At 47.9% G+C, this 18,935-nt stretch overlaps 1 protein-coding gene across 1 annotated transcript; it reads left to right on the top strand.

Moving 5' to 3' along the window:
- The first annotated feature begins 6,478 nt into the window (after positions 1–6,478).
- Positions 6,479–8,865, top strand: LOC142584420 (uncharacterized). The gene is made up of 2 exons (XM_075694571.1): positions 6,479–7,713; positions 8,426–8,865. The coding sequence occupies exons 1-2, from the start codon at positions 6,703–6,705 to the stop codon at positions 8,717–8,719; spliced, it is 1,305 nt and encodes a 434-aa protein (XP_075550686.1). The 5' UTR covers positions 6,479–6,702; the 3' UTR covers positions 8,720–8,865.
- The last annotated feature ends 10,070 nt before the right edge of the window (positions 8,866–18,935 follow it).

Raw genomic sequence — 18,935 nt, 5'->3', positions numbered from 1 at the left:
GCGGGATCGCCTCTTGTTGCATCACATTGTGGTTCTCAGCGCCGTTGATAACGGCGAAGCCACCTATTCCCCAACCACCCACTCCGTGCGCGTGAAAGGTGCTCATCTGGAGGTGTATACAATGCACGGACGAATATGATTTGTGGCCTGTTGGCAGCGGGCGGCAAAGCCCGAGCACGCCGTGCCTCGTTGGCGGGACCTTGAAAAGGGGGTTTATCACGCGCTGACCCTTTGCGGCGCCTGATAAAAACGATCGTTAATGCTTCACCACGCGACGCGTCGTGCCCTAACGCAGCGCGGGAGCTAGCCGTTGCGAAGCAGCAGGGGCCTGAAACACATTGGGAGCTCGGCAGATTGATTGCAAAGATAACCACACCATACTCTCAACAGTAGAGCAGTTCTTCGCGTTAGTGCCCGGGGAAATACGGTTATTACGAACTCGGATATAGTGAAAAACGTCCTATATCGAAGTAACGTAATATACGTTGCAGGTACCGAATTCGACATTGGATTGTCCCGAACACTGGACATGTACTAGTATCACTGAAACTGTTTCCTGTGGGCCGCGTTGGTTATGCTCGTAGTATTTTGAGAACATGAGAGAAGTGCCTCATGGTATGAGTGAACGACATGCGTGGTATCATCAGCTTAACAGGCGCATGCGTGATCGTCAACTTATGCAGTGAGCGGGCAAAATACGTCTCCTTGATTATTATCAGTGTCCGCGTCTTCAAATACTGCAAGTATGATAGGGGGTCTTCGAGGTCTCTGGCAAAGGCCTACGTCTTATAGTGAGCATAAAATGTGATGATGATGACGATAGATAATTACACTAAAATGTTTCTGTTGTCAAATTTGAAGACATAATCTAATTAATTAAATTCTGGGGTGTTACGTGCCGCAACCACAATATGATTATGAGGCACGCGGTAGCGGGGAGCTCCGGAACAATTTGACCAGCTGCGGTTCTTTAAGGAGCACACAATGGACGGTACACGGGTGTTTTCGCATGTCGCCCACATCGAAATGCGACTACTGCGGCTGGGATTTGAACCCGCCACATCGGGTTTAAGCAGCGCAACGCCAAAGCCGCTACGCCACCGGGGCGGGTGAGGACATAACTTGTTGAATGTAAGCTGTTTCTTACTACGCATTTGCATGTCCGTGTCATGCAAATTTCTCAAAGCGGAAGCTTTTCAGCCTTCGGCAGTTATCTTAGAAGTAAACGCCACGCACACTGTTTTTAGCCGGGGAAGAAGACAGAGAAGGTATAGCTGTAAGAAAGTTATATATATATATATATATATATATATATATATATATATATATATATATATATATATATATATATATATATATATATATATATATATATATATTCCTAGGAAATTTAAATAGGAATTAGGGCAACAAGTAGCTCGGAATGTGGCACAAGTGGTTTAAGCTCACATTCTAGCGCTGATAGTTAAGTTCATACTTTGGCATTGTGCGCTTTGCGTCTTTCCGCCCCTCGTATGGATATTTATAGCAGAGAGAAGAAAGCGTACAAGAAATTCTGATGGTCGCGAATTATGCTTATCGCAAAAGTCTCCAAGCCAAAGCGCTCAAGGCTGGACTGGAGTGATAGAGTGATAGCGTTGTGCTGACGCTAATTTGTAATCGACGTTTAAAGGTGTGAGAAGCCTTGAAATTGTACTAATGAAGAGAGTTTGCAGTTAGCCGATTTCATACGTTGCATTTATAATGAAAACGGAGAAAAAGAAAAGGAAGAAGAAGAAGAAGAAAGAAACCGGACAAGAAATAGAGACACAACGTCGCGCCGATAGACACACTAGTACAGTGCTTCCGACCTCAGAGCCGTGGCTTTACGTTCGGCACGGGCGCGAGGGCTTTCTTTGACCCGGAAACTTTTGCGACAGACCGCAGCACATCTTTGTCGATGGTTTCGAAGCTGTTCAAAGAGTGACAAGACCAGTCACCGTGCCCTGTCGCGGTGCCGCTAAACCCCGCCAGGCACATCAAAGCAGCAGAAGGTGAGTGAGGAACACTACCCTGAATGTGTGATGCTTCGGGGGCAACAAAAAGTTGCACAGAGATCCAGGACGCTGTCTGACATGCCCACTCGCGCCGCGCACTGGTTACGAAACGTTCGGCAAGGCGTGTGCATACTGCACCAGCACGTGCGGCCCCTTTCTCCACTCATGACTCGCAGGCACCACGCTATATGCCACCGGGAGTCGCCGCGGGGTCTCAAACGATCAGGTTACGCCGTCGCGCACACACCTCCACCGACAACGGCCGCTCGGCTGACTCACCGTTCTCACGGGGTCTGACGCAGGCGTGCGTACGGCAGCGGCTGCACATTACGTCGGAGACAATGCAGCACACGTCATCAACCGTCGCCCCGCCAAAGGGGCCGTCGGGCGATCAGCTATGGACGCATACTTACAACGTCTCTAGGCAGCATGCATTGGCTGCTGCTACACGCATAGCAAGACGGAAGGCCGTTCGTTTCGCGAACAAGGGGCGCTGACGGCTGCCTCCCTCTCTTTGACCCGCGCGCTACTAGCCGGGTCTGGCCGGCTGTCCTTCAAAGAAGTCGCAACGAGTCGATTGTGATGACTCTGCGGCTAGCGACGTCTTCTTTCGGCGCCGCGCGACGTCTAGCTGACCTCTATTGTCCCAAGGCCAGCATCTCAAGCATCTCCCGTTGCAAAGCATTCAGGGGGCGAGATATGGCAGTGGAGTGGAAGGGGGGGGGGGGGGAGAGACCTATTTCGCTCACTCCGCATGCACTTTTACGAATGGGTCCGCAACAAGCGTCTTGTCATCGCTTAGAGCAATGAGCCCAATACTGAGAGTAACATAAAGCACCAGTCTGCAACCCTCTCCACGACCGACCGGCAAAGATGATGGAGCTGCGCGCATAGCGGCAAAGATTTTAGACAGAGCAACGGACCTGGACGAACTAACCTTAGCGAAGGAGCATACAGTACACGACTAGTCTCCACCACGTACGCAGAAAGTTGTTACTCACTCGCGATATCCCAGCTACCGTCAAGAAGCCCATGGAAGCGCCGAACTGTAAGAATCTGTGGACGAAGTTCAAGGCTACACCTTCAGGAACTCGTACATCGGCAAAGGTCAATCTTCCAAATGCTCCGAGTTTTCGGTAGCCTCGAAAAAGAATCAATTCGCCGAATTTGTGGGATACTAAGAAAAAGAAAAAGAAAAAGAAAGAGAGGGAGGTTCTTTGGGAAAGCACTGAAGAGGTGCAGTTGGTTAGTACTACTCGAGGACTAGTCTGATATCAGCGATCCCCCGCTACCTGAAATGTCTGATTTACGGGAATGACCCCTAATAATCTATGATACTGATGAAGCAGCCCACTTAAAGCTGTTACGTTCACGCACACATGAAAAAAAAAAAACATAGGCGCTGGACTGCAACTAGTGCTTTATTGCTCAAAGACACTATCGTTCGTAGCGTCGCTTGAGAAGCGCACGTGCTCTGACGGCAGTGAGGCGTGAACCCCTTCCTGCCCCCCCCCCTCCCCCTTAAAAAAAGTTTTTTGTGGAAGCATATTCTGGTGCTAATTTATTATTCATGCACAGCTCTCGACTCTAGCGTCATCCAATAGCAGTACAGAAAGTAGTGGCTTGTGGTCCTGGTCAATAAACGAGCTTTACGCGCTCGACTTCAGCAAATCGATTACGCCTGCAGACGTCTGTTTGTCTTTCTCTTTCTACTGGAACGCACACGGAATCGCATGCTTAGAGGTGCAGGAGATCTTGAGTGGGCCCTCGCAGAGCGCCATCGGGCAAAATTGCGTCGAGGCTACCGCATCTTCCGCAGAACAAGCGCCGAGAGCGTTCCGCGACAGTGACGTCTGAAAACTGCTAACGCTTACGGAGTCATATTTATGCGGATACGCGAGACGTAACTCGTTAAACCTAATAATAAATAAAGGATATTTCAGCCTCAAATAAAGGTTCAAGTCCGCTACGACAACTTTCTGAAAAAGGCGTTATAATTAAGCCAACCCCGAACAAGAGAGGAGCAGCGCCTCGGTCGAAGACTGCTGCATTACCACGGCTCGTACAGACAACGCCTTATAAACGACTCGCGAAGTTCGTTCTTGGAGCCTTGGCCCCACGCGTGTGTTCCGACAGCCCATACATTTCACTGGGAGGCGGCGGCGACGATTTTCACATTCGCATTTATTTCTTCCTTTTCTTTCTGACTTTTTTCTTTCTATCTTTCTTCGTCGCTTGAAAACGGTTTGCGGTGGTATAGCGTCGGCCCAGGGAGATGACGTCACGTTCTGTCACCTGTACGACGCGGACGTGCTGTGCCAGGAGCTGGAAAGCACGACTTCGCAGCGCCATGTGGTGAATACTGGCCAGCCCGCCAAATATGTAAACCCTTAAACCGCAGCAAAGCACGCACGCCGGCCAAAAGAAAAGGGAAAGCGCGCGTATGCCTTCCTGCCAGATTCGTGCAAAGAAGGGAGGAGGGTCCGGGCCACGGAATCGAGACGCGAGATCTGGACGACGCGTGAAAAGCACCGGTTAGACTGACCCGTTCATGCCTTCCGCTGAACAAACAAGGAAGGAACCCTGGGAAATGCGCTCGAGCACAAAGCCGCTGCCCACCTGCGCCCAAGGACGAAAAGATGCAAAAGTGTTGTTCGCTGACCTCCTTGCTTCCCTGCCATGGGACTCAGCGCGAGGCAGGGGGCCATGTTAGTGCCCTCGACCATGCAAAAGCGCGAATTTCTAAGTCACTCACCACAAGTAACTCCAAAAGAAACAAAATTACTAGCATACAAAACCCACCGTCAGAAATCAGTACGAAATGACCGATATAAACAGAATAGAATCGATCCAGAAAAAGGCCACTCGAATCGTATACCGACGCAACTACAGGAAGTTTTCACCATCTTTCCAGCTAGCACTCATTGGCATTGCAGCTCTTTCTAAACAAGGTAACACTGCATCCACGCAACTTGCGCAGTGTCTCTTAGTCAACTTATCCCGATACGCCTTGTCGAACAACTACTTAACACGTGCCTATTTTTCATCCACGTCCCAGAAATACTCACGAACGGAACATTGTCCTGCAGTCTCGGACTGACTTTTAAAGTACAGACTTTTTCCCCGCACCTAAGAACTATGCATTCGAATACCTGGCAACATTCAGTCATTACCCGTTGAATAATTTTTGAATGTCCTTGGAATGTTTTCCTTTAATTGTACCTTGTACATTGTTTTCGTACATGTTTATTTACTTCTTTGACACTGTTTGTACAATGTACCCACTTCTGCCCTGATAAAGGACTGGAGTATGCGAAATAATATGAAGTAAATATGGACTCGCAAGTTGTTTCCAACGTAGCTAGCACTGCAATCAATACAAAATGCGCTAGCGCTTCTTCGCATCGACCAGGGAATCTCGTCTACAAAGTTCTCACAGCGGAGAGTGCGTGAAGAAATTGAGCTTCACTTTCTGTTGACGAGGGATGCACAAAAATGTAGGCGCCATGGTCCGGGGCCAAGCTCGCGAGGAATACTTCGTTCCCACAATGCAGCAGCTTCTAAACAAGAGTTTCTTTCAGGGCGGAAGATGCGGTTTTCTCTCGCCGATGGCATCATGTACGTTTCTTGTTCAAGTTAAATACGTAAACAGGAAACACACACACGCTGTGAATGTCTACTGCATCATGACACTGCGCAAAACACTAGGAGTCTCTCTGCACGATATATCGCCCTGGAGATACGTATAGCTGCTTAAGGCGAAAGTGCGACGTTGATCAAATGCAACAAAGCCACCTAACACTTGCGTGCTGAGATCATGCTTGGTGAAGTCGGATTATTTTAAAGAAAAGAAATAATGGGCAGACTCCTTATCGAAATGTAGACCATGACTGTAGACGGTAATGCGTTTAGCGTTGAAGCAACGTAGCGATGCAACGTATTGTCACCACCGTATCACGTTATGCATGAGGCGAACACTGCAGCGAGACACCTCTGTAGCGCTTTTCTATTAACACGCTGCACCACCTAGTGGCGCCGCCGCGAAGCCCGCGCATTGCCTTCGACATGAATGGTTTGTCGGTGCATGTGAACGCTGAGAAACGTGTTATGCGGTAGCCGGACTCCTCCCTCGCACTTCGTTCTATAGGAGAGGGTCTTATAGCTGCAAAATTTCTGTAACTGTGCCCTGGAAGCTTCCTCAATTGACTAGTTCCTTTTAGCAGTTGATGAAATGAGCCTGGGAAGACCCCTGTATGCTTATGTGCATCGATCCTGGGCGTAATAACGGTTTTATTACATTCTCTTTTTTTTCTGCAGCTGACATTTTCTTTTTAGATCTCCACTCAACGTCAGTTTATGGGCCTTCTTCTTCTGCTCCTGTTTTCTATTTTCGCTTGACTTCTTCTTTCTCTTCTTCGCATTCTGTACTGTGCGCGCCCCAGTCTTCTTCGCTATTGACACGAGATTTCAGAGTGCTCCAGGCACAGCAGGATCCACGCGCCGCGAACGTTCTGCGAGCGCGACCACGTTCCCATGGCCGAGAAGAAGAAGCAGTAGCTGTATGCGAACATGCGAGTATGGGTTATCGTTCGAACATTCAGAGCCGCCCTTCGAAATCTGCTACGACAAACAACCTGCTCGGCGGTGACCGTCGCTCGGCAGCAGCATGCATGGGGCACGTCGACACCGTCCCTCGACGCTGTGGCTCATCGCTTTCACCGCCGCCTTCCTCGTCGTAGCCGCGGTCGCCCTGATCTCGCTCCTCCTGGCCGTGATGTGGGCGCCGCGGATCGCCGAGCGAGCCCCGCAGGGCTGGCGGCCTCTGTACCGACTCGACGCGCTCGCCGCCAGAATCACCGCACGAAGACAGCGCCACATTCCGCTCGTGTGCACCGTGGGCGCCGGCGTCGTCGCCCCGAGGGAGGCCTACCCTCCCGACGGCGTCTGCCACTACACCGTGTTCACTCACGTAGCGTACGACCAGCGACACGACGCCTTCCGAGTACTGGGGGCATCGTCGACGTCGCAGGCGGCGGCGAGCTGGCGAATATTCCTGCGGGAGGCGTCCGGTTCCACCGTCACGCGCCTGCTGCCGTCGCACGGCGACTGGGAGGCGTTCGTGCGATCGCTCGTGCCGGACCTGGCTCGGCGTATCAACGCCAGCCTCGTCCGCCACCGCCTGCACGGCCTGGCGCTCTTCCATGTCCGCGTGCGGCCGGCGCAGCTGTCGGTCGTAGCGGCCGCCATGCAGCTGCTGGCGAAGCACAACCCCGGCATGTTCCTCGCCCTCGGCGTCAGCTTCGAAGGCGTGAACGACGCGAACGCGCTGAGCTCGTTCCCGCCGGGCCTCCTGGACGACGCCGTGGCGCCGCTGTCCCTTCTGGTGCTGGAGACGCACGTGCCGCCGCGGGACAGCGGAGGTCGCTGTCGCGCGGTCCTCTCGTCGGTGCCGGACTCCGACGTCGGCGACTCCGAGCCCCAGCTGCCGAGTCGCCTCTCGCTCAGGGGCGCCATTAGGATCCTCGACCAGCATCCGGACCTGCGCCGCGTGGCTGGCACGCCCGGGCTGGCCGGCTGCTTCTCGCTGTTCCTCGGTGCGCTCGTCTTCAACACGAGCAGCCCGGAAACGAAGCTCGGCGCGGTATGCTCGTCCTGGTCCGCCGATCAAGTTAGCAAGGTACGAAACAATCGAACTTGACGAAAGCGATTGCGTAGGATATGGGCCTCTAAACGCGGTAAATTATATGAAGCTGCACATCTTACAAAAGTGCACATTACTAATGTTTAGAGAAGGAAACCTGTCACGTGACTCCTCTCGTTTTTCAGTCAGTGGAGCTCTACAGCGCATCAGAAACTGTCCATCTGTAGTCTGTGTTCATTCACATTTAAATATGTATGCTCAATTGATAAACGTCTAACCGTGGCATTCTATAACGTTCCTTCACTCGACGCCCTCGACCTTCCTCAGTCGAGGGGCATGCCCGCTTCTCGATTGAAGCGATGAATGATTCGCCAAGCTTAACGACTCGAAGCAGCACTGGCGCTACGAGGGATGTCGTAATTATATTTTTTTTTACCACTCGAGTAGACGCCGCGTTTTTTCCAAGGCTATCGAGCAACGAGCCACTTAAGGCCCTCACCTTTACAAAAAAAAAAAAAAGTTGAATAGTTCCGTACAGCCTCACAACGCGGCTGGCTATTCGCATTTCCAGCCTCAGGCTGTACTATATCCAAACAGCATTGTGACATACGGTACCAATGACTGCAGTTACAGGCCGTTCCAGAAATTCAACGTTTTCTGAGATCCCGGTGGGCCAGTAACTTTTGTGCTTGACTGTGCTTGCGAACCGGGCACGCATATAGCGCGTCGCGCGGCCTCGACTCCGCAGGTCTGCGAGCACCCGAGCGTGCGCTTGGACGAGCACACGCAAGTGGCGTACGGCCGAGACGGGAAGCGCTTCTTCAGCTTCGAGAGCGTGCACGCGATTGTGCCCAAGCTGTCGCCGCTGCTCAACGCGACGCTGCTGAACGACCGCACCCCCTGCCTGGCGCTCTACAACATCGAGCTGGACGACGGCGTCTGCCTGCGCTGCCCCTCCGAGCGCTACCCGAACATCGTGGTGGAGGTGAACAAGCTTCTGAGCCTGTTGAACCCGGACTCGAAGTGGGCCTGGAGTCTCTGAAAGCGCTTGTTTCCTTCGCCGCCGTAACACGAAACATTGTCACGTTCATTTCCTTTTTTAACGTCCGCAATGACGGTGCAGTTGTTTGTATATTCGAAAGGGTCAGTGCCCCCGAGGCGTAATACATCTTTTTGTTCATCTTTTAATGTGTGCACGCAGTGACGTTGTAGTTCTTATCTCATTTGAAAGGTTGGCCCGAGGCACTTCAACTGCTTCGTGCTTCGAGGTATAATACTTTTCTTTTTCATTTAGGGCTATGTACAACATGAGACACGTGACTAGATGAATTGATGCTTGACCAAGTGATGCTACCCTAGAAGGCAACGGCGAGAATATAATTTTTATTCACGTATCATGGTCTGCAATGCACAGAAATACTAATAAGATGTCGAACGTTACACATGTTCAAAGTGGGACGCAATTGTAGTAGCGCCGGCGAAGAAGCCATAAATATGAAATTGGGCATTTACAAACGTGTCGAGTAGACAAGTACACAGAAGACCTTATATACGATGATGACTAACAGACTGAAGAAATAAAATCGCAACTCTTTATGTACATAATAGAATACAAATGCCCCATATTTCTAATTGCAACACAAATACAAGAAGGCGTCACATGCATACGAACAAGTTGGTTTGGTAGTTAGTCTAGCGTGGACCGGTGAAACGGCTCATGTAACCAACGTTGCAAGTCGGGAGGGCAGCCCGGACGAAGACCGGTTGCTATCGAGTGCCGCTGACGGGCTTGCAGTAGCCCCGGGCAGGACCACAAGCGAGCGTGGCACGTTCGGTGCACTTGAAGAAGTTTTCGGCCCGTTGGTTGCTTCCGTCGCCATAAGCACAAAACAGTGCCGCGTTTACTTGCTTTTTATAATCACAATCGAAGGCGGCGTTTTCTAGTGTTTTCGGTCACCAGTAACATGAAAATGCCGCCACATCTGCTTTCTTTACGCTTTCCTTAAGTCGCGGGCGGAGTAGGACGGATGGACGTACAAAACCTTCATTTGAAACCAATAGCTGGTGCTTTCTTCAATTGCTGGAGGGAAACGGCGGTTAGTCGGACGGTAGTCCCCTGGCGGCCGCCTCTGCCCGCCCCGCGAGCCAGACCTGCTGGTCCGGGTCGGAGCTCAGCAGCGTGGCTTCCCACTGCTGCGTCGGTCACGCGGGCATGCGAAACAATACCCCGGAATGTCATCACGGCTTTCATTTTATTTCCGCATGACGTCACAGACGTTGGCCGTAGTTTTGGGACATTTTGCCTGCTCGCCGTATCACGGAACGTTGCCACGTTTGTTGCGACGTCCTTGTCGAAGGTGGTGTTTTGGAGTTTTTCGTCCGTCACCGGTAGACAATATATATGTATATATATATATACAACCCGCCCGCCCGCCCGCAATATATATATATATATATATATATATATATTGCGGGCGGGCGGGCGGGTTGTATATCTCACCGTGCAAGTGGGCCGATCTCGATGCTTGTGCAGCCTGTCTCGCTCCTTTCGTGGGCCGATCCCGGTGATAATGCAGTCTATCATGTGCCACAGGGGCAACTATGCATGCGTCGCTCGGGCCACTGGGTTTTAGTTTGCTTTCAATCATTCATTTTGGCATTCCCAACATTCTGTCAACCAGATTTAAATCCACTTGCAATTTTTGGTAAGGCATGTGGATACCTTTAGCAGACGCAGAGAATGGAATTTCATCTGCATACACAAACAGCGTGACATCCTGCATGATTGTAATATTGTGAAGTAGTACGTTAAACAATAGTGGGGCAAGCACTGAACCCTGAGGCACACTTCTGGTCTGGGAGAACCACTCGAAACGATGCTTTCTATCCGCGCAAAAAATTTTCTTCCGTGCAAGAAATCCCTGATCAAGCAACGATATACGTTTTCGTGCCGCTGTCTTGTCTCTAAATACTGGCTCACACACACTACGGGGGATCGGCCAAGAAGCAAGCCGTTTGAACTACGTTTACTAGAATTGAAACGAAAACTAAATTTGCGTATAGCAAAGCGTGGGTTAAAGAAGTATAATTTAAAGGTTCCAAAATATACTGTTAAGAATATTGAAATAAAATGATTTACCATAAGGAATTGAAATGATATTAATCATTAATAATTTTAAGAAATGCAGCAAGGTGGACCTTTTGTGTCTCTAACAAAGTTGTAAATTGCGAGAAAAGCACCCCTGAGGTTGGATCACAGTGAAGTCACCCCAAAAGAAAGAATGGTTGTCAAAATGAAATTTGTAACATTTTTCTTTGTCTACAATCGGCGGCACGAGAGAAAGTAATGCTCAATAGATTCAGGTGGATTGCAAAAAGAACATAGAGGGGGACAGAGAGAGACCAGACCTGCGTAAGTAAACATTTAGAGTCCGTGTACGGCATCTCAATCTTGTAAAGGAAACTTCGAATTGCCTTGAACGACACCAATTACTACTCCACGGGAAATAAGAATGGTGGAATTCAGAAGACGATGTTAGAATGGATTTTGCGGAATCTTGCGATATAGAGAAATTTCTGTACCTATAGCCGCGGTTCCATAAGCTGATGTCAGCAGAACAGATATGACAGGGCGATTGAGGGATGCTCGTGCGAGTGAATCAGCCATTTCATTCAAGTGCAACCCACGACATCCCGGTACCCAAAGCAAGTATACTTGTCCTAAGTACGGAGGTACTGTCGAACACAATTTTCGCAGAATTCTTGATTTTGAAGATGCAGTAAGCGCTGCGAACACAGACAACCAGTCGGTCACAATAACAGCTAATGGGAAGTTTTCGTAATGCTAATACAATCGCTAATAATTCTACTTGCAATGTGGGTGTGAAGTCAGGAAGGCGAAGAAAGTAAGACCGTTGAAGAGATTCAGAGAGCGTCCCCACTCCTGCCTTCTCATCGCACAGAGAAGCGTCAGCAGCTATTGTCAGTAGCTAGCTGGCTTAGGCGGTCTTGTACTATATTAATTATCTACCAGACAATAGTTTAGCGTGATTAGGAAATACGTCATCGAACTCAATTTTGAGGTCTGGTGAGGCATCATTCGTATGGCACACTTGACGTATGGACACAGCCAATTGTTGTAACTCTGCTTGCACAAACATTATTCGCGGGTTGTGTAATCGCGACCGCGCTACGTCAAAAAACTGCACCCTGTAAATATACAGGGTGTCTCAACTATCATGCATCAAAATTTAAAGATATGCGAAAGCCACGTGGCTGGACAGAACCAAGGAATTGTTGTTTGCCGTCGCTTGGAGATACTCAGATTGTTCTTTGTAATTTTCTTTTCTTTTGCATTCCGCCTAGTTACATAACTAGCCTTCATTAATTAATCAAATTCTCAGACACTATATTTAGATGAAAAGTATCAATGAGGAAATTGCAGAGCGACATGAAAAACTACCGATGCAGCTTTCTGTTGCTCAATACCTGCCAGACAAAAGTGTCTTTCCGAGCGTGAAAGAAGCCCGCGAATACTTGCAAAAGTGCCTCGAGCGGCCAGACGCGTGGCATTCCAATCTACCCTCCAATCTCATGGAACCCAGGAATCTCTTTAAAATGAGAAATTCACTATATTTAGTAGGTCCTGAGGCGCGTAATGAAACAATATCTTTAGCATTCCTGCTGTAATTCCATCTGGACGTGGCGCTGATGCCGGTAATTATCTAATAATGTCCGCAAGTTCTGTTGACGTTACTTCTGCAAAGTCGTCTACGAGGGACGTTTCGATAGTCTTGTCGGCAATGTATGCGTGAAATGTTGCACTAGGCCACGAGCAACTTCCTCAACTGACTCTGATAATTCTTTTTGTTGATAGAACGACAGAGTCGATTTCACCGGCGCCGGTATAACGTTACGGGATCAAAAAAAAAAAAAAAAAGAACAAAAGAAGAAATTGAGCTGTGCTTTCTTATTACTAGACTTCGAAATATATGTGTATTGCTTTGAGTCATAATCGTCCTTAGCTTTTGAGCCTGTTAACTTAAATGTAGCAGCTACATACGTACAAGCAGCTTAATTATCAGGGCATTGGACATATAAAGAGTTTTTTTCTATGCTGTTTTTCGACGTCTAAAATCGCGCTCGCAGTCAGAATTCCACCAGGGGCAACACGATCCACCCTTAGTAGATGGTACGACAAATTGAGACTTTTTTTATGATTGTTCTATAATTGAACAAAGGCTAATTGCCTTAATATCCCTCTCTATGCCTTCCTGAACGTCTAAAGCCGATTTTAACGCATTTTAAATTTTGAATATTTAACAGTGCGCACATGATTATCTAAGCATGTTAACGGGGTAATAAGTTCAAAAATGATAGGGGCACGATCACTGTTAATACTGGAATCAACAGTGTTCCAGGAATTGACAGAAATGCTTGAGCTAGGAAACGTAAAACTTAGGGCAAAGCGTGACTGACACCGAATGAAATTATGTACTCTCGAATTTAAATAGGAGAAATGATTTGATGAAACCTAGTGCCACAAGCGTTTGTCACATGTATCGGTTCGCAAACCTCGTGATAAATGATGAGAATTGAATGGCGTGCCACTAGGAAGTGTTATATTCAACACTAACACTTGACATTCTGGTGACATTATCTCAAGTGCTATCGTAGCTTTATGGCAAATCTTTGTAGATACAAATAAAGCTAAACCAGCGTCTCGGGAAAAAGTGATACAACCGAAAACACCGGAATTTTTTCAGAGCAAAAGTTTGACCAGCAGCAAGCCAAGCTTCCTGTGAAATAATAATATCTGGAGAATATTTAGAAGCGAAATATAATAAATCTGTTGCAGCGGAAAATATGGAACAACAGTTCCACTGAACTTCCTATGGTGAAGAAAGCCGACCAGCAGAGACCGCCTGGCATAAAACGCTCTCTTTCAAGAAGACCTTCTTCGTAGGAGTCTATCTCACGTACTTTTAAGGCCTTGGAGTTGGTTAAAGAGCTAGATTGTTTGTCTATCGGTGATCGGGGGTCCATTTCTACACTTTGATTTCCCATCCCATCTATGTCGGAGCTGTGGACTTTCTCAAAAGTAGATGGGTTTGACTGAACGTTGTTAGTCGATGGCTGCGCTGTCGGCGCTTCACTTGGTTGAATCCATGGCAGAATAGGCACTTGATCCTCAATGTTGACTTTATAATCAATTTGAAACCACTGAGCTATTTGTGAGGCCATAGCCAGAAGAAGGGAGTCGGCGAGGTTTACCATAATACATTCCATTGTTTCTTTCCAACGCACTTTCTACAGAAGCTGCAACAGCCTAAGAGATTGAGTTTTCCATACCCAATGTTTGTCGTCAGACGTTATCGTCTTTGAGACAATCCCCGCTGTATCAATATATCACTTGGTGCTTACCTTTGGAAACCCTCTACAATTTTCTTTTTCTTTGGCATTCTAATGCAGCCGCCATTGGTGGGAATCGAAGCAACGTCCTCCTGTCTCCTCAGCAGCTGTTGTAGCACAGAGGCGGGATGCGGCTGTTAGTATCTTCACACATTAACAAGCTCTCCTATGGCGCTGTTTTCATTCCTTTTCTCTTTTTTCTTTCTCTCTCTCTTTTGTTCAAGAAAGCTATCGCACGGGCGCGTGAAATGGGACGCAGTTTTTCGCAAGAGTGGCAATCCCGCGCAAGCTGCTGCTCGTTAGCTGCATGCGCAAACGCGCACAAAGTAAAACTCCGGGGCGCTTCAGCCTCCCCTACAATACAGCAGTCCCGCAGTGTCTTCCTGGACACCCCGCATCCCCCCCTCCCCCCTCCAATGGAAGTACTTTGTCCATCTTCCAGTTCCCGACATTATAGTTGGCGAGGAAAACTCGCCCGTGCGGCGCAGCGCAGTTCCCACAACAGCGGCGGCCGCGATGGCTGGGGCGACGGCAACGTGCGCGAGCAGGGAACGACGACGACGACGACGAAGCCTACGCGCGTCGCGCTATTTCGCACACGACAGGTCGTGCGGCGAGTCTGCATGCACGCACAAAGTCGCGCCGTTCTTTGCTTCGCGACAACGCGTCGATAGATGGGATGGACGGACGAGGCACGGGCGAGCAAAACTTTGCGTGAGCGGACAACGCGCGCGCCGTTCGGTCCGACAAGGAGGCTTCCTTTATGCGACCGACAAGAGCGCGTTCTCACGCTTTGAAGACAAAAGAGCAGAGCGCGCGAGCGCTAACGTGCAAAAAAGGACCGCCCCGAGTATATGCACGGCGCCGTTAAAATACGGGGCCCGCGCGGAGGACGCCAGTCGACGGGATCCCAGGAACAAACCTTTTCGAGTACACTTCGGGCTCACGCTCTTTGCTTCGCTACGTATACGTGACAAGCTTGCGCCCAGGCGCAGCGTCCTGTTTCTTTTTAATCTTTTCTTTTAAAAAAAAAAAAGCTTGTTTCTCAAAATGACGCAGACGCGAACGCCGTCGTCGAACCGTGTCGGCTGTGAAGATAGCCGACGGCGGTCTGTCCTTCCAGACTATTCCGCAGTGGATCTAGCTTAAAAAAAAAAAAAAGAAAAGAAAAGAAAAAAAAAACGTCACGAAAGAAAATAATTGGTAAACAGCAAAAGAAAGTGCATTCTACTTTTCGTACATGTTTTACACCCACAGACGTGCGCAAAGAGAGAGAGAGAGAGAGAGAGAGAGAGAGAGAGAGAGGGTAATATCAGTAAAAGTGCACATCTCGTCTCGCCTTTAGGTCTTCCCCTTTACATTTCACTAACGTACCGTCTATAGTTCGTTCCCCAGGTGACACCCTGGGGAACGCTACACCTGCAGGTGATACCGTATGACGAGACGCTAAATTGGAGAAGCTGTATTGAACAAGTCGCGTCTAAGGCAACACGTCCCGTAGAATGGTTACTTAAGATCAGTAACCGACGTTATGGGTTGCGCAGACTTACATTACTTATGATATGTAAAATGTATGTGCGTCCTATCGTGGAATTTGGGTGCGTCTTGTTTTCTGACAGCCCAGCTTATAGAAGTTAGCCTCCGATACTATTAGAAAAGGTTGCTCCGCGCCCGTGCCTTGAACTCTCTAAGTTTGCTGCAAACAACGTTCTATATACGGAAGCGCGAATTCCGCGTTTAAAAAGTGGATTCCGGATTCTTACTGTTCAAACGTTCCAAAAAGAAATACGATTCTGCTTCAGGAAAATCAATGCATGTTCTGATTATTGAATAAAGTATTTTTTTAATAAGCAGTCGTCGCGACTAAACGCTCCTCAGATCGTATATGTACAGGAACAGCTAACACCACTGAATGCGCAAATCCAACATATTCACTCAACAAGTCAATCCAGCGTATGCTTTCAGATTTAATTTGATTACGTTTTCCTCTCGAATGCTAATGTCATTCCAATATTTGAAGCACCAATTACAATATTGCCCTTCTCACCTGGAAACAAGCAGTATAATAGCCACTGATGATTAGCTGTCTGAAGGGAAGGCTGGCGTAGTCATTTCTCTCTCTCTGTTTCTCTTTTTGGTCCTCTTCTATTCGCCTTACGGATTACACACCTGTTTTCATAGCAGAGCAATTGGTGATTGTTCTAGCGCTACGGAAACTTCCCCACGAATGAATCATAGCTGTCGTAGTTACAGACTCTCTGTCGGTATGTTCTTCGCTCTCCACAGCAACGAATACAGCTCTCTTAAGTGTGTTCCAAAATTTAATCCCTATGAATTTACGAAAAAAACTGTTTGCTATGGACATCAGGTCACCGCAGCACATAGTTGAACGAAATGGAAGATTTATTAGCCAGAACGTCTCTGAGTGGGCCTATATAGTGTGAAGGTTATAAACAGGGATAAGGTGCCTCAGGAAGGCTGGCCAACGTTTCAATAGGAGGACCTATCTTCGTCAAAGGCATTCGTCAAAGGCCTCAAAGCTCCTCCTATCGAAACGTTGGTCAGACTCTGAGGCACCGTATCACTGTTCATAACCGTTATACCACGTGTGCTACTCCGTCTCTCAGCTCCCTTTTTGATCTAAGTGGACATGTGACTCCCAACGTGGTACTGCTTACGCCACTGCATCGAGATACAGAAAATTTTGTCTACAAGATGATTTCAACTAATTACCGCTGGCAACTACTCCAGACTTTCAACATCGATTTTGCTGGAATAAACAGTAGTGTCCTTCTCGGCAATAGGAAGTTACCTACACTAGATTACGCTGTCGAATCCCACAATTGAATATAGAGCTGGTCTGATGATGCCTCCTCTATGCCATGATTGCAATGAAATTGAATCGAAGGACCACTTATTTTTATCCTGCCGATGATCTCCAAACCAGAGAGAGAGAGACTACTCGAAGCTCCACTCTGCAAGGTTGAGTTAAGGCCCTCAATAATTTGTGGATGATGTTCAGTAGTCTGTCAGGGGAACAGGAATTCATGATCGCCGGTCACCCTCTAGAGTACATGTGGAAGTACGTTTATCTAGGGCAATTACTCACAGAGGACCTTCATCATGAGAAGAAAACTTATAGAAGAATGAAAATGGGTTGGAGTACATACGGCAGGCATTACCGAATCCTGACTGGAAGCTTACCACTGTCATCGAAAAGTGTACAATTGTAGCATCCTACTGGCCGGTGCTCACTTATCGGGCAGTAACTTGGAGGTTAACCAAGAAATTCGAGAAGACGTTAAGGACCGCGCAAGACCGATGGAACGATAAATGGTAGGAGTAGTGTTAAGAGACAGGAAGAGAGCAGTGTGAATCGGAGAGCCATCGGCGATAGCCGATATCCTAGTTGACATTAGGAGAAAAAAATGTAGCCGGACAGGCCATGTTATGCGTAGGTCAGATAACCAGTGGACCATTAGTTACAGAATGGGTGTCACTGGAAGGGAAGTGCAGTAGAGGACGGCAGAAAATTAAGTGGGATGTTAAAATAGGCGCAAGTTGAAATAAGCTAGCGCAAGACGAGGGTAATTGGAGAACGCTGGGAGAGCTAGGCCTTCGTCCTGCAGTGGACATGACAATGTGGTGTTGCTGATGATGATACTAGTAATATCTTCTATTGAGGCCTCCACTACAGCTTACATTCACATAGATGCCTATTCTGCAGTGTTATTTCTTTTTAATTGAAGCAAGACGTTTACCCTGCCAGTCCTTGCAGCTTTATTCTACTTATCTGATCACTATTCATTTCACAGAAACTTTTTCCCCAGATCCTTTCTTACCACTGTCTTTATTCTCTTTTTGAGTTTTACCTCTAAATTTTACGTCGATTAGCCTGACTTCTCACTCGCACACTATCCTAGCTTCACCGGAATTCCCCTTTGTTATTTCTTTCAACTAGCGTTTGTCAGCTTCAAAAAAAATTACCTTAAGCTACTTTCTACCGCCCGATTCTTAGCCTATCCCTTTGAGTTGGTGCGCGCCAGAAAAAGAGGAACATGATCGTTATTATCAACCAGAAATAGCCCCACGATTTGCTACCCTGCCCGAGGGAAAATATATTTAAAGAGATATGGGAGAAAGCAGAGTATCGAGACTGAAATCGTCGCACAAAACTGAGGAGGCATACGTCATTATCCCCTTCTGTCGTGGCGTACGTCTTTGTGTACGCGACTTATTTTTGCCATTTTTGTGCAGTGGCAGCAAGGAATAGACCACAAACATTAACCTGAAGGTAAATTGAAAATTCTGCTTACCTAAAGTACCTTCCTTTTTACTTCTGAATGAAATAAGTCGCTGCGGACGACCGCTTCGGTGAAGGCACAACCCCGCTTGACCGGCCGTTTAACGTGGGCTATATCTGCAGCAATTTTGACTTTTTTTTTCTTTTCTAATAATGCTTGTAGCCAACAGTTTACTTACGCATGTCATTCGAGCGGGTGACTGAATTATTATTATAAAGAAACGTAACATGACTGACTGTACAATAATGAGATATTTAATTACCCTGTAATTATGATGACTCATGATAAGGTGCACGAAGAGTCATTCTACCACCTTGATTTGCTTTCAATGAAGTCCCCACCACCATGGCACGAAGTTGTAAATTTTATACATTTATCGACAGTCGATCATAATTCGTGACTGAATGGGCTATCACAGCCCATGGACCACATGAAGCTGTCAATGTTGCCTATAAGGTGGCATTCTCCAAAGATGTAGTTAAGAAGCCTATAGTAGGATACAATTAAAAAAAAACAGTAGTTGGCAACCAAGGCCCACGGACA

Source organism: Dermacentor variabilis, chromosome 6, assembly GCF_050947875.1.
Source record: "Dermacentor variabilis isolate Ectoservices chromosome 6, ASM5094787v1, whole genome shotgun sequence".
In the NCBI taxonomy this organism is placed as follows: domain Eukaryota; kingdom Metazoa; phylum Arthropoda; class Arachnida; order Ixodida; family Ixodidae; genus Dermacentor; species Dermacentor variabilis.
The sequence above is the reverse complement of the archived record's forward strand: the minus strand, read 5'-3'. Positions and strand labels throughout refer to the sequence as shown.